The sequence below is a fragment of the Centruroides vittatus genome, unplaced genomic scaffold (genome assembly GCF_030686945.1).
Source record: "Centruroides vittatus isolate TY-2023 unplaced genomic scaffold, ASM3068694v2 scaffold_1172, whole genome shotgun sequence".
In the NCBI taxonomy this organism is placed as follows: domain Eukaryota; kingdom Metazoa; phylum Arthropoda; class Arachnida; order Scorpiones; family Buthidae; genus Centruroides; species Centruroides vittatus.
The window spans coordinates 1755673-1771244 of NW_027122672.1; the positions used below are offsets into that span (position 1 = coordinate 1755673).

General features: G+C 29.2%; 1 protein-coding gene and 1 long non-coding RNA gene across 2 annotated transcripts; one reads left to right on the forward strand and one right to left on the reverse strand.

The window, feature by feature from the left end:
- Positions 1-459: 459 nt before the first annotated feature.
- Positions 460-1832, reverse strand: LOC136986763 (uncharacterized). Its single transcript, XR_010882526.1, has 2 exons — positions 1624-1832; positions 460-1000 (listed from the first exon to the last, which is right to left on the reverse strand). It is a non-coding gene; the product is annotated as an uncharacterized lncRNA (long non-coding RNA).
- A 266-nt stretch (positions 1833-2098) lies between these two features.
- On the forward strand, positions 2099-14781 carry LOC136986815 (ER lumen protein-retaining receptor-like). Its single transcript, XM_067284431.1, has 4 exons — positions 2099-2267; positions 8903-9162; positions 12915-13167; positions 13843-14781. The coding sequence occupies exons 1-4, from the start codon at positions 2177-2179 to the stop codon at positions 13875-13877; spliced, it is 639 nt and encodes a 212-aa protein (XP_067140532.1). The 5' UTR covers positions 2099-2176; the 3' UTR covers positions 13878-14781.
- Positions 14782-15572: the final 791 nt, after the last annotated feature.

A 15572-nucleotide genomic window follows, 5' to 3' on the forward strand; every position in this document is an offset into this window, starting at 1 on the left:
AAATTAGTAGTGGCTTGCCCCTGTACGTCGTACTTTTCCGTTAGCAATAGAGTCATACCAGTTGCCTATCTAACTCCTTTCTCAAGATCAAGGAAGGACGGATGACAGTGGGAATTTATAGGTCTACAATTTTTTCAAATTGCAGCCCAATTAGTTAACAATCTGATGTTCAGTAGTGCTTTAATAATACAGAATGCCATAATTTCATTGGTTGGATATAAAGGCCAGCCTTTTATAGAGGGAGGACCAATCTTTTGAGGGCAAAAAGTGGTCGCAGACTATCTCCTAGATAAGAGAATGATTTTTGGAAAGTTTGGTTATATATATATATATATGTTTATAAAGAATATGTGTGAATTTATAAGTATATTATATTCAGGATTGTAACGACTTCACGAATGCATTTACAGTAATTGTATGTATACCTGTACATTAAAATTAGTATTTCATAACACAGAATAATTTTAATAAATTTATTGGCGCAAATATTGAGTATTCACAGAAAGCAAAGGAGTAAACAAGTTGTTTTCGAAAGACAGTTGTTGCTTCTGAAGAAATTTCTTTCTGTGTCTCATAAGAGAAACCATGTCGTATATATCGTCGTCCCCGGACATCCACCATTTATTAGGGGAAAACTGTTTTCTCTTTTTAAAAATTTGCCACAATTTCCAAGGCAAAATAACGCATACGATACATCCCGCCAACAGAGAAATAGTACAACACATGATGATCAAGAAGAGCACGTCTTTACGCAAGAGATTCAGGTCGCATTTACATCCGGAAGATGTCGAAGATTCGGTAAACACTTCCATAGATGTACTTCCGGTGGCGTTAGAGTCTTTAGTTAGATCTGTCTTATAAAGTTTAGAGATTAAGGTAGGACTTAGTTGCCTGTTTTTCAATGTAACGGAGCGTTTTACTCTTCTTACGCGGTTTGTAAGCGATGATTCGATTTTGTTGTTATATAAATCTTTCGCAACGTCTTCGGATGTAATATTTTCTGAAAAATAAAATAAAATAAATTACAAACGTCAAAATAAAGTTTCCTAATTCCTAACCCAGATGCAAAAGTGCGATTGCAAAACGGAACGGGAAGTCGCTTTAAAAAACGGACAGGAAATTATAAACAAGTATAACAAAATAAATATTTATAGTTATAAATTTAATAGTTGTAGTTATAAATAACAATTCTTTATAGAAATGTACGGTAAAAAGCGGAGTTTGGAATTAAAACAGAGGGAAAATATCGCCATTTTGTGGCTGAAAGTTATTTGCAATGTTTAAAATATAAAAATGTTAATTAATTATATACAATATAAATAGATGTTAAAGCGGCTCTCGTGTATTTCTGATAGGCAGTATATAAACTCCTATCGTGAAAAGATTTGGCCACCCGTTATATAAGATGACCAAAGAGTCGGGTTACGATCGCAAATACTAAATTTCAGTATTATTCAAATACTTGGTTACTTACAAACTGCAATAATTGCTCAAAAACGTGGTCTTGCTTAATATGCAAATTGCGATGCTGACGTATTACTGAATTATTTGAAAACCACACGGTTAAGTGATTTTTGGATACATAGACTTTTTAGAGAGAGTACAAAATGAAATTAAATTTACCTTTAATATCGCCGTACTTAGTTTCTAAACGGATTAACCAGAATAATAATAATCCGATAAATAATGCTGTTGCGATTTTAAGTAAAACGCGATTAGCCTCTATCATTCTCTATAGTTGTAGCGTTCTAAGTCCTATAGGAAGTTATACAATTCTGATGTCTATGATTATATTAACTATATATTTTATAAATGCTAATTGATCGTATTGTTACAAAACAACGCATTTTAATAATAATAAAATTTTAATTATTTATAATTCCGTAAAAAAAATTACGTAAATAAATGTAAAATAAACGTATATACTTTTTCATTAAATTAACTTCAGTTTTAAAATTAAATTAATAAATAACAAACATTAATATTTTATTATAATTTATTTTATTATTTATGATATTAATAAACTAAAATAGATAACGATATTTTTCAATTCAATTTCGCTAAAATTTTATTTTTTAGTTCTATTTTTTCACGCCATGTTTGATACGTGCCGCTACGTTGGCCACGTCAAAGATCAGCGGCTAAAGCAAATATTTTAACATCATATAAGTTTATAATGAATTTATTCCGTTTAGCGGGCGACTTATCGCATTTATTAGCAATCATAATACTTCTTGTGAAAATATGGAGGACAAGATCTTGTTCGGGTAAATAGAAAACAAGTTTATTGACTATTTATACTATAAACTCGCACTCCATCCTAATGCCGGTAACGCCGTGTTGTATCGATATTGCTTATTGGTCCACGTTGGTGTGTTTTCTTTTCGATAACCAATCTGAATTATGAATAATTACAAGAAATTGATTTATTTCTTTTAAGATTCGTGTGAAATTTACAAGATAAAATATTACAATGGCGATTATCACATGGTATTATTTAATAAAATTTCTGTAAATTTCATCCGACACGTCATCGTTAAGTCAACGTGCTTTTTTTTTTTTTTTTTTTTAAATTTCAAATCAAATATTTAACGTTTGCTCATATTTTAATGTCATTTGCATGAAAAGTAATAGAAAATGACACACTTTACATACATTTACATAATTTCATACGCTTTATAGAATACATATCACATTTTATCAATTGTAATATAGATTAGGAGTTATTATTGTATAAAATTCAGAAATTATAAAGTATATATTTCTAGTGTTAGAATTGTTAAACAATGATTACCACAATTTTTTTTCCACAAAGAAGGTTTGTTGTGTTAAGAAATCTAATTAAGTAACTGAAGCATAAATTTTTTTTTTTTTGTATAAATTACAATTGTGCATAGTTGGATTAAATATTTGTAACTGGTTTCTGCATAGGAAATTTAACTTCTTAAGCACAATTTTGTATTATGTTTTATATGTATACATCGTTTGATTAATTTACATATTTAATATTATGTGTAGTATTTATTTATTTTTAATGTATTAATGCTAAAGTGATAAAAAATATTTTAAAAATTAATACTAGATATAAGTTTCCTTTTAATAAAAATTGCAATTTTTCGGGCAAAGTTATAAAACCCAAATGTCTTTTGGTTGGCGGAGTTATGCTTGGGTGATAAAACAGAATTGCGTCAACACCGGCTATTCTTCGGCCATCGCAATGCTTTGTTTTAATTATACAGTTGTATTTCCTCGGTCTGCGTAGGTTGAGTCCGCCGTTAGTTGCCTGCCAAAACGGTCGTGTTCATTGTCGGGAGAGATGCTGCATGACTGAGACGTTCCACGGGAAGGTCCCGAAGTCGGTCCGACCAAACACCCCGAGAGAAGACTAGGCAAGGAGTCTCGAGTCCGAAGCAGACTAGGCAGGAGTGTCTCACTCCTGCCTAGTCTTGCTTCACGTCCTAAGCCGAACAGGTCCGGTCCTCGGAGCCAATATTTGTCCCAAAGTTATGGATTTGTCTTAATATGTAACAATTTTGTAGATATGACTAAACATACAAAGTATCTGTAAAAAGAAAGAGATTTATGTTAAGTGAACTTAAAATATAAATTAAAATAGACTGTATTTAGCTTCTATGGAAGGAGTTATTTGTAAATTTTATTGACTTTTATGAAAATAGTTTTTATATTACTTTCTGAAAAACTTATTTCCTCCCCTGAGATGACATCCTGGTAGTATCTAATATTGAAAATGTTACTTGATGTAAGAATTGATTATGAATGCTGCATAAAGTTTTAATCTTTTACTGGTTAAAATGTATTTATTGTAATAAATTTACAAGTAATAGTTTATCAATAAATAGTTATGTATGTTTTTTGTGTTACTGATTTTAAGTAGTTCTAGCTTTGAGTGCAGAGAATATATGTAGGCCTATATTTTTTTTAATTAAATGATGATGATATCAAATATATACATTTCTAATAAATTGATAAGTTTTGCTTAATCTGTGAAGAGTAAGCAAAAATGAAGATTTATATTACTGTTATATATCAACTAAATAAATTAGAATTCTTGAATTTATTGAATAGGATTTATTTAGTATTCATTGTATTTTTTCAGTATTTCTGTAATAGTGATATACGCAAGTGCGAGATTTGTGGATGCATTGCTTGCGCTCTCTGAGACACAGTCTTATCCCAAGAATGGCTTCGCCGTTTTACTTGTTTGTATTTGCTAACCATTGCATTGTACATTTACATTTATAACAAGTGACATTGTTATACTTGATTATTACCAAATTGTCATGTCATTTATGCTTTTAAATTATTTCCATATGTTATTTTTGTTGATCTCCATCTGCTTCTAATACTATGATAAAGTTACTGAAGCAGTTGAATGTCAGCATGTAAGAATGCAGATTTCTCATTTTTAGAATTTTCTACAATTTTAATGCTTAATTCAAAAATATGTTGATAAATTTTCATTGTATTGTAATAACAAATACATTCAACAATTCATGGTGCAACTTTTTAAACTCCTCCTCTGGTTGGTCTTTCAGGTTTTGGATAGTTAGGAAGTCTTCCTAATTGTCCAAAACCTGCAAAATTACATATTGATAAATTATAAATTGAGGCATAACATGGCTATATGCCTCAATTTAGACAGGACAGTCCTGCATTTGAGCTTAATGTCCTGTTCTCAAATGTTCGCAAATGCAAGATTTGCAAATGTCCCATTTTCAGGGTACAAGTAACATATCCCTCATGAAGGTAGAAGGCTGTTGATACCCTTATTTTGCTGACAATACTAGTATGTTATATAGTGTGCATTGACAGTCTGTTGCAAGATGGAATTGTTTTTGTATGTGTACATTAAAAGTCAATCAATAGGCCAATACCAATATGACTGGAGAGATATCTCTGAAGTCACCAAATGACAGAGGTGTGATACCTCTGTCTTTTGCTGGCTTCAGATTGTTTTGCAAGAAACAGGGCTATTGAGTCAATAGAGGTTTAAAAATTAAACATTTTAATAAAAATTTAAGCAATGCTGATTTGAAGAGAAAATATTGGTTATTCTTATTTTACAAGATATCTTTTGTGTGACAACCTTACTCTTATTGACTTAGAGCATGTACCCCCCTCCCTTTGTTGTCAAGTTGCCTATTTCTTAATCTTCAAGGGAGCTCTAAGGTTTCATTTTATTTACTCAGTGAAATCTTTACTCGCTTTTATCGCAGAAAACCTTTTACTGATGACAAAATTAAAATAAAAATATTTGTTATTAACTGAAAATTTGTTCTAGAGGTTGTGATTGTTCGGTCAAGTATCGAGATACCACCGTATTTGATCAATGTGATTTTGATATACACTGTAGCATCGAGGGATTAATTAACTGCATTAATTAAGGGATACCTTAATTAATGCGGTTAATTATGATGCTCTTTTTTATAGTCTGCATGCACCACCGAACACTATATAGAATCAATTGACATAATTTGTTTAAAAACATATTCCTAGATTTAAGTAAAGTAAAACAGTGGTTAAAGTTAATTAAATATAAAAATTAATTTAAGTATAAGAACTATATCAGTTCAATTTTCAGAATTTGTATGAACTGTATTTATTTCATTCATTTAGAAAGTAAGTGAAAGCTACTTGTGCTCATATAAAGTAATACTACATATTCAGATTTTAGTATAAACAGATCAACTGTATTGATTAGATACAAACAGATTGTTCTGTTTGCATTTTAAATAGGCTAGTATGATTCACATTGATGATAATATCGATAATAATAATAATAAGAAAATTATTTTCAACATTATTTTAATTACGGTAAACGATCCAAAATTAATTAGCAATTTTAGATTTGTTAGGAAATAGTTTAAAAACTAAAATACATTAAGTTAAATGCTTTTATTTATTTATTCTGTTATTTTAAAATATGTACCAAATTCGATCGACGACGATATTGTTACAAGTTTGATAAGCACGTGTATTTTTTTAAAAATATTAATTGAAGCTTTTGTGTCGATTATAGATAACATTGCGAAAAGTTGAACTCTGATTATTATATTTAGTTCACAACAATAAACTTTATAAACAATTTACTATTAGAAAATTTAGTTCCGTCGGCTGTTTATTTGAAAAACGTTATATCGACTTTGTAAACATGAAATCTCTAACCCAATTTTAATTGAGTTAGTAAATCATTTTAATGAAATAATTGATTTGAAAAAGGTTAAAAAAAATAATGGCATTATTATAGAATCGTACATTTCTTGTAATAATATACAAGTGTATTTAGCAAAAAATTTTGTTCTTATATGTGTAAATGAGTCGTAAAAAATATATTTGACACAGAAATGAAATTTTTATGTAATAAACGATCGTTAATAATAAAATTAAAATTTTTTTTTGTAATGAAGACATGTATAGAGATTTAAAATCGACTTTTTCTGTAGGGATTAGGTCAAGATTTGTTGTTAGTTTGAATTGCTGCATAATCGCTTATTGTTTGTTTTGGTATTTGAAAATAATAATTTTGTGAATTCAGTTCTTTGTATTGTTTTTAAATTACTGCATTATATTCTGTTAATTTGACATTAAATATTGTAAATATTGAATTAATTAAATTAAATTACTTAATTATTTTGCAAAGAAATTTTTTCCTACAAGTTCATTTGCCAAATTTGGATGATGATTAACCAGGAAGTAATACTGAAAAGCCAGAAGTTACTTTTTTTTTCTCCTCTTATTTTATATGCCTTCGAAAAAATACATTTTGAATGCTCACATTTCTTCCAGTGTAACACATGTACACAAAGATATTTTATTCATAATTGAGATTATCTTTTTAATTATATTATTGCTTCTTTAAAATTTATTATATATAATATCAACATATATATTCAATTGGTTCTTTTTGGTTAATAGGATGCTGCATTTAACAAATTAGCCCATGTGACTGTACCTGCTTCAAGTAGCCACTTGACTGTTTGTGGAGTACTTGATACTACGTAGTTTTAGTGGGTGCGAGGGATTGCCCCCACCCGGGCGCCGAGGTGCAGTGATAGTGAGCACCGAGGCACACATTTACATGTGAAGCGTGTAGAAAAGGCAGTAGACTGATAAGTGTTAAAAGTTGACCTTTGGAGACAAATATCTTGTGAAGGGTCAACAGTTTTGGAGACAAATATCTTGCGAAGGGTCAACATATTTGGAGACAAATATCTTGCGAAGGGTCAACAGTGTGAAACCTCTCGTTTAGAGCTTGAATCTTGCTTGTTGCTGTACGTATTGGCCGGCGTCCCGTTAACCGAAAAGTACCGGTAAATTTTGTCGTTTCTTTAAAATTTGAATTTGTTTCGAGTTTGTTTGAATTCTGCCTTCTAAGCAGAAAGTGCTTAGTGTTTAGAAAAGTTAAAAAGATATTTTAATATTAGAATAGTACACTAAATTCATCTTACATAAATTTGATGTATGAAAAAATGATTTAAATTTTTTTTGAAGTGATGATTTTATGTTGTATGCAAGAAATTGAGAAAGATATAAATAAATATCTGAAATGAATTATTTTCTTATAAAGCATAAAGTAAAATAAAAATCTGACATCTTAATATTTAGTATCTATGCATGTTCATCCACATTTAATCTTTAACTTTTTAAAAGTAAAAGAAAAGAAAGTCAATTTATCAGAATGAATTTCGATCACGATGACGATAAATTAATTGCATTTTGAATTCTTGATTTAGAACATGGTTTATGCCGTCGTCTTTGGTATTGAATTGAACTTTGGAATAAAGTATCTGTGTGAATTCAGTATTTAAACCAGATCTACATATCCTTTTGGCTTTTGTTGTTTAAAGGTTAAGATTCTTTAAATAATAATAATAAATGTACTCATCATTTTTCAATTTCTTTAAATTATTTTGGCAAAGTATCGCTGACAAATCTGTATGTTGCATTATTAATATTTCAGTAAGAAAGTGTTTTATTTATTGTAATTAAGTGGATATACAAACAACCTGTAACCCAATATATATTAGTGATATGCCAAACGACTGCTGGATTAAATCAGGTACTTTTCTGCCTCTAATGACAAATTTAGAAATTAATTTAAAATAATAGTGGAGAAGTAACCCAATTTAATCTGGCAGTCATTTGGCATGCAATTAGGAGATCTTTATGATATTTAAAATAAATATTAGATCTTTCTTAATTTTATATGTTTAGAATGGAGACTACGTCGAACAGTATCATTTTCCTTGCTAAGATCTCTGTATAGCCTGAGTGTTTTGTACAGGTAAAATGTTTGTTGCTTGCAAAATCAAAAATGCCATAATGGCGAGTGTTGATCGAAATTTTTTTTTTATGAAACTTCTTTTAATGTCCAGAAATGTCTCCGTACCAATTTGGTTGCATTTGGATGCTAAACATCTCCCTAGACTGCATTGAATAGGAGTCTTTAAATTATAGTAATCCAATAGATAGTATGCGTACATCGGTAGATGTACAAACAAGAAATTGATAGTCAATATACTTGATAAAATTTCCAGGATGATAATTGTAAATTCAAAAAATATAAATATATAAATATAATATATATAATAATGTATAGTCTTTTGTATTATATATATATATATATATATATATTTTGTGAATTAATGTTCAAGTTTTATAAGACTTCTTCAGATAATAATAAAAATCAAGTTGGAATCAAAACTCTTATTATTAAAAACTTCTTCAGGTAATAAGATAAAACACAAGTGTTTTAAAGTATTGCTAAATTTGTGTTCTTTAATTTATTATGTTATCTTTGTCTTGAAATTTTATCATATATAGTTTGAGTTTAATTATTTGTACCATTAATTATATACTTAAAACATTTTTTTAAATTTAGGCATATCAGCAAGAAGTCAGATCCTCTTCACAATTGTCTACATAACACGTTACTTAGACCTTTTCACTAATTTCATATCAGTTTATAACACTGTTATGAAAATTTTCTTCATCGCCGCTTCTGTAGCCACCCTATATTTGATTTACTTGAAATTCAAGCCGACCTACGATCGCAATCACGATACTTTCCGCATCGAGTTCCTCGTCGTCCCGTCGATTGTTTTGTCATTGATATTGAATCACGAATTTACTCCTTTGGAGGTAATTATATTACATAATGTTGTATTAAAGTGATATTATATATTTTATTTACAGTAAAATCTTCATATAATGAAAATGTTTGGAAGTAAAAGAAATTTCCATTAGAGAGATTTTACTGTTGAATAGAAACTGCCTTAAAATCCCGTAAAATGGAAATTTCGTTGCCTCCTCACTTTATCTATAAAATAAATGTCAAATTACAGAATAAAAAGATTACTTGCTTTTAATTTGTCTTTAATTTACACAGTAAATGATTGTGTTAAAGAAAAATAATCTGCATTATAATTTGACATAGACTAACATTTTAATCAATAGAAAGAAAAAAGAAAACATCTCATTCCCATTAAATCATAAGGAAAGGAAGTAAAATAATTGCATGTACAAAAAAACCAGTGGTGCCTTGTACTTTGATTGTTGATACATTCATTCCAGGAGGGTATTTGAACTCTGAATTGTTTGAAGTCCTTAGCAATTTTTTTCACTAAAAATAATAAAAAGTGAATTAATTCATTCTCAGTCCCTAAATCACACCCCTTTTGATAAACTTAAAACAGCAAATACACATAACTTAATGTAAAAATAACACAATTAAATACCCTGATAATAAATTAAAACTTTGAAACAATGATTTAAATTCCTTTTAAATCTCAATTGTGAATAGTCCAACCTTCCTCTTAGGCTTCATTGCTTCCATACACTTCTTGGATGTTATGAGAGAAGACAGGCTTAAGGCGGCTTCATAATGTTACACATTATGAAGCCGCTTTAAGCCTGTCTTCTCTACACCCATTTAATGTTAAATAATCATACTTTTATAACAGTTTCTTTGTATTGTATAGTTTTAAGTATTATAGCCTCCCCTTTTTTTATATATGTATACCAACTGAAGAGAGACTATTCCAATAGTCCGAAATGCATTTTGGTTATTTCATGTTAATTGCTCATGTAATCAATTTTAATGTACAACCCTTTTCATTTTTATTTAAATATACTCGATACTTGGGTGTTTGTGCTTATTATCACTGTTGTGATAAGTCTTTATTATCTACCTCACATTAGTAGATTTTTAATTAATTTAATTATACCAAGGGCAAAAAGCAATTTTCTTTATTTAATTATCTTTAAAAATATGTATGTGTGTCAAAGTTTTGGACTTCAAATAACAATATTTAAAGAAATGAAATGAAATGAACATGCTTCAATTGGAATAAATGTAAAGATTGTAGAAAGGATGATTGGATGGTAAACTGAAAAGATTATTTAAAAAAATGGGTGATAAACTGTAATCATATGACATAGGTGCCAGTTGATTCTCCCAACGTGCCACAGGTTTGCCACCCCTGTTCTAGACTGTACAGTACATTACACTGATTTGTAGCCATGAAACATTCTGTACTTGCTTTTAAGTCAATGAAGTTTTGTAGTTCACTTGATAGTTTTGTAAACTGTTCATAAATTAAAGTATAGATCTTTTCCCTCCATTTCCAATTGAAAGCACCTTTACAACTCTTCCTTACATCAACATCCAAGGTCTGCAAAATAGTAAAAAGCTGAAAATGAGAAAAGTCCATAGGTCCTAAAGATTAAAACTTCTTTTGATGATTCTCCTATTTTTGTTATACTTCTGTCCCTGGTTTTCAGGAATACTTTTCATATTACTTTTAAGGACTTTTTACAATGAGAAGGTTCCTATCCTCTCAATGTGAAAAAGGTTAAATAGACAAATTATTTCTGACCTATCGCATGGGCACAACATTTAAGGCAACACATCCACATTTATATATTTTTATTATATAGAAAAAGAGAAAAACAGGCTGAAGATTTCTAAAAATGTTTTCTGTTTTAGGATAAAAAGATTCTGTTAAATAGAATATTTTTAACATGCAAACTCTGTTTCTTGCTGGTGGAAACAAAATTTTTTATAATTACATTTCCATTGAATGTGATGGCCATTATATGGAGATTTTACTGTATAATGATGATAATTTAATGAGTGACAGTGTATAGATTCTATTAGTATACAGATATATACTGTATGAATATCAAAAAAAAATTATAATTGAAGAGAAACAAATATTGTTATTGAGTTAAAGATTATTTTTATATACCACATATATAATAACTAAGCTTAAATTTTATGATTATATTTAAGAGAATTATTGTAGCCAGATAACCGACATATAAGACGACTTTTTAACCCAGGAAAATCTTCTCAAAAGTCGGGTCGTCTTGTACTCCGGAAAATACGGTAATCAAAACAACCAAGACTCACTTGTGCTCCTCTGGGAGGCTTGACTTCAAGTCCAAGTTAGATTAGATAATCATAAATTAAGTCTGATGGAACCTGATATGTTGAACTATCTTTTGTCTGGCTGTCTTATTGCATGCCTAGCTAAATCCTTAACAAGCGTGAAAAAGTCTAAGTGCCCACAGAATGGGGAGAAAAATATCTGTATTTAATATACTGTAATTAAGATTATTAGATACATATTAAAAATGAAAGTAATACTTGAATTAATAGAAAAGTTTTTAAAAACAAGGTTTTTTGTGTTTTGTTATGAGATTGTTATAGTTTCATGACAAAAATTTGTAAATAAATATTAAAAAGCTTTACTTTTGTACAGTTTTAAATTACTTCATCTGCACAAAGAAAATAATACTTTTTTTGTATGAAACTGATAACAATAAAGATTTCATATTATCAGTTGCATCTTGAGGCAGATAATACGGAAATAAACAGCAATTTTTCTATCTGAAGGATAACCAGTGGAAAAGGTAATTGTTGTTATGGTTAGGCTGAAATTTCAAAAAATGTGGGTTGCCAGTTAAAACATTTCTAGAGATTATAACTTAGATAAAAGGTAAACAATTATTCGGGGTGCCCAGAAATTATCTGTACAACTTTGTTATAATAGACAGTCATCAAGTATAAACATTCTTGTGCTGTGTTGTTTTACAGAGAAACTTAAGTTTTATTTCTGTATAAAGTTTTTTGGGATCAGCCCATTCTTCTTTAGTGAATCAATGGTGATCTCCAATACTTACCTGGACATGTTGAAACAACATTTTGTCTATCCACAACTGGAAGAACTATATTTATGCATTATTTTTCAACAAGATGGTACATTGCCACATTGGGCTTGAATATCCGTGATCTGGACCTTGTGATTGAGCCTTGATGACAGTAATACATGGCAGCATTTGGAGTATTGATTAGATGTTTTGCAAACCACTAATGGTGCATGTATTGAATGTTTGTAACATTGTTACTTTAATGAAAGAAACTTTGTAAATACAGATTCTAAAAATTTATTGAAGTTTCAGTTTCAAATTAAATACAATATATATTGTAATAATTTTTAACTTCTTTATAAAATGTACAGTATGTAGATCATCTCGCAAGTGATATTTGCAGTAAATAAACCTGAAGAGATAAGATGATAATTTTGTTAGTTGGAAATTAAAAGGATGAGAAACTTCTTTAAAAAATCTGTTAAACCTTGAATTCATTATATCATTAATTAATTATAATTTGTTTTTTATTGGTCTTTCTGTTCTATGGGCATTAAGAGGGTCTTTTAATCATACCCATCGTGGGTTCAGTCAGGCTCACAATGGAGGTGGCAGGGTAGTGAGTAATGGGCTTGCCCATAAAAAATTCCTGGAGTTGCTCACCAGAGCAGTAGGTTAATGTCTTTAACTGCCTAATTATAATTTAACTCATTAATTTTAATAATTAATATATATTGCAGGTATTATGGACTTTCTCGATTTATCTCGAATCCGTGGCAATTCTTCCCCAGCTATTTATGGTTTCAAAAACTGGAGAAGCGGAGACCATCACCTCGCACTATCTGTTTTGTTTGGGCTCATATCGTGGCCTTTACATTTTAAATTGGCTCTATCGTTATTATTCGGAGAAGTTTTACGATCCCATTGCTATTATCGCCGGCATCGTTCAAACCTTCCTGTATTGTGATTTCTTTTATTTATATGTGACAAAAGGTAATTATATTAAAGTGAGAATTTTATCACTTATGATGTTACCCTATTTATTTATTTATAATAATTTTTACATACATACATATAACTAAAAATTTGTTTATACAAATGTAAGGCCAATTGCATGTATGTAAAAGCATATAAGAACGAGCAATTATTTGTTGTGACATCATCATAATACCGGGCTGCAGTTTTTAATCATATTTTTAATTTACTAATTTAAAATATATGCTCTCCACCTCAAATTAGTAGTGGCTTGCCTCTGTACATCATACTTTTCCTTTAACAATAGACTCGTGCTGGTCATCTAACACCTTTCAGGAAGGGATTTCGAATTGAAATAACGACGTGGCTTCCAGTTTGCTTCAGAAGTTCGTATATAGTTAATTGGGCCCTCCTGCCCCGAGGTTTCCATATCTGAGCCTGTCTTTCATCCATCTAACTCCATTCTTGAGATTAAGGAAACACGGACAGATGAACAACAGTTGAAATTTATAGGTCTACAAATTTTTCAAATTTCGGCCTAAATGCATTTTCACATACATGCAAAGGTCTTATAACACTTTCAAAAATTTTATGAGCTATAATATTTTTTCAAATTAAGGTAGAAATTAAGTATAAAACGAGTATCTCTATGCGAAGAGATGATTATATATGATTCTTTATTTTATTTTTCAGTCATAAAAGGCAAGGCTTTGAAGTTGCCAGCATAAACTTCGACGATCGGAAGAGATCATCAGTCTGATCAATTTGATGATTGTGCTATGCAAGATCCTGCACAATACCTGAAGATGAATGCCAATAACAATATCAGAACTTCAGTTTCATTAAAAAATAATAATGATTTTGAAAAATTTTGATTTCAAAATCTTTTTCTCTGTTATCTAGTTGACAAGGATATTGGTGCTGGACTTCTGACTCTACAAAAAAAAAAAAAAAACATATATTTATAGTTTGATTTCTTTTTTAAAGTGTTAAACTGTTTCATTTTTTGATGGGTCAACTAGATAAGAAAAATATTTCAGGATGATAATTGCCTTCTTTTTATAAAGGATTACAGGTATTTTAATATAAATTCTATTCACGATTTTGGAATTGGGAGGTAGATTATATAAAAAAGTTAAATATGTCATCTTCTGGGAGGAGAGATTTTATATTATTATATACATTTTATATGGATAAATATATCCTTTAGAGCAAATTTGCAACAAAAATTGAGAGAAATATAGGAAATTGAGGGAATACTATTACGTAACTTTTGTCGTCAGCATCTTTTGCTTTATTTGCTATAATACAGATTTTATTTGTGGTTATCTTTTATGTAATGCTCGACACGCATAATATTAGTAGTTTAATATATTGTTATTAAGAATTCTAAGAACAGTTTCTGTTCTAATGGATAACACAAGAAACTGGTTATAGGTTGGTTCTTCCAACTTTCTGTACACTTTATTTTGGCAATTTAGCATTAACTGATGATATTAAGCTATAATTTCAGATATAAACTTTATTTTAGATTTAAAAAATGTATTTGTTATAAATAAAATAAGGCTCTGAATGTATAATTTTTATCTAAATGGTTTTTGCAATAAATATATGAAATAAGATAAAAATAAATTTTTTGTTCTTTTGTTTTCAAACATATATTAAGCAGAAAAGACAGATATGATCTAGTAAAGTTTATTTAAATTTTTTATAGAGCATGAATGCATTTAAAAAAAATAATCTCTAATTTTTGGGGGTTTTTAAATTTTGAGTTACGTAAATATTCTTTAGTTTCATTTATAAAAATGAAGTACAGTGGACCTTCATTATAGCGCTGCTCACTATATCGTGCACTTAATTATAGCGCGGGTTATGTTTGCGATGCGATAAGCTCAAACACGTTTATACACGTCCGTGGGACGTTAGTGAGTAGTGCATTTAATTGTTACTGCGTATTGAGTAATTGTGTATGTATTGAGTTTCTAATATTATTATTAATTGTCTACTTGGACTTTACTTATTAATAGGACTTTATACTGGTGTTTAAGGATTGGCACAGTAATGAGAGTTAGTTCAGGAAAGAACAAAATTTCTTTATTATATCACCTGTAGTAATAATTTCTGTACACATACGTGTTTCGGGCTAGCATGCCCCTCATCAGCAGAATTACTACCAAACACTAAAAAGTAACAATAACAAAACAAATAAGTTACTGTATAACTTAAAATTTCTTAGCAATAAAATGCAATTTTAAAACTCACTGTAAATACATATTCCAATCCCGAGTATAACTGGATATTTCTCGTTTTACAATTAAACATTTCACTGTATAATTATAATTAATTTAATTAATTAATTAAATTAATTATAATTATTAGAATTTAAGGACAGTAAGGCTTTTACAATTACAATCAAGTATTGA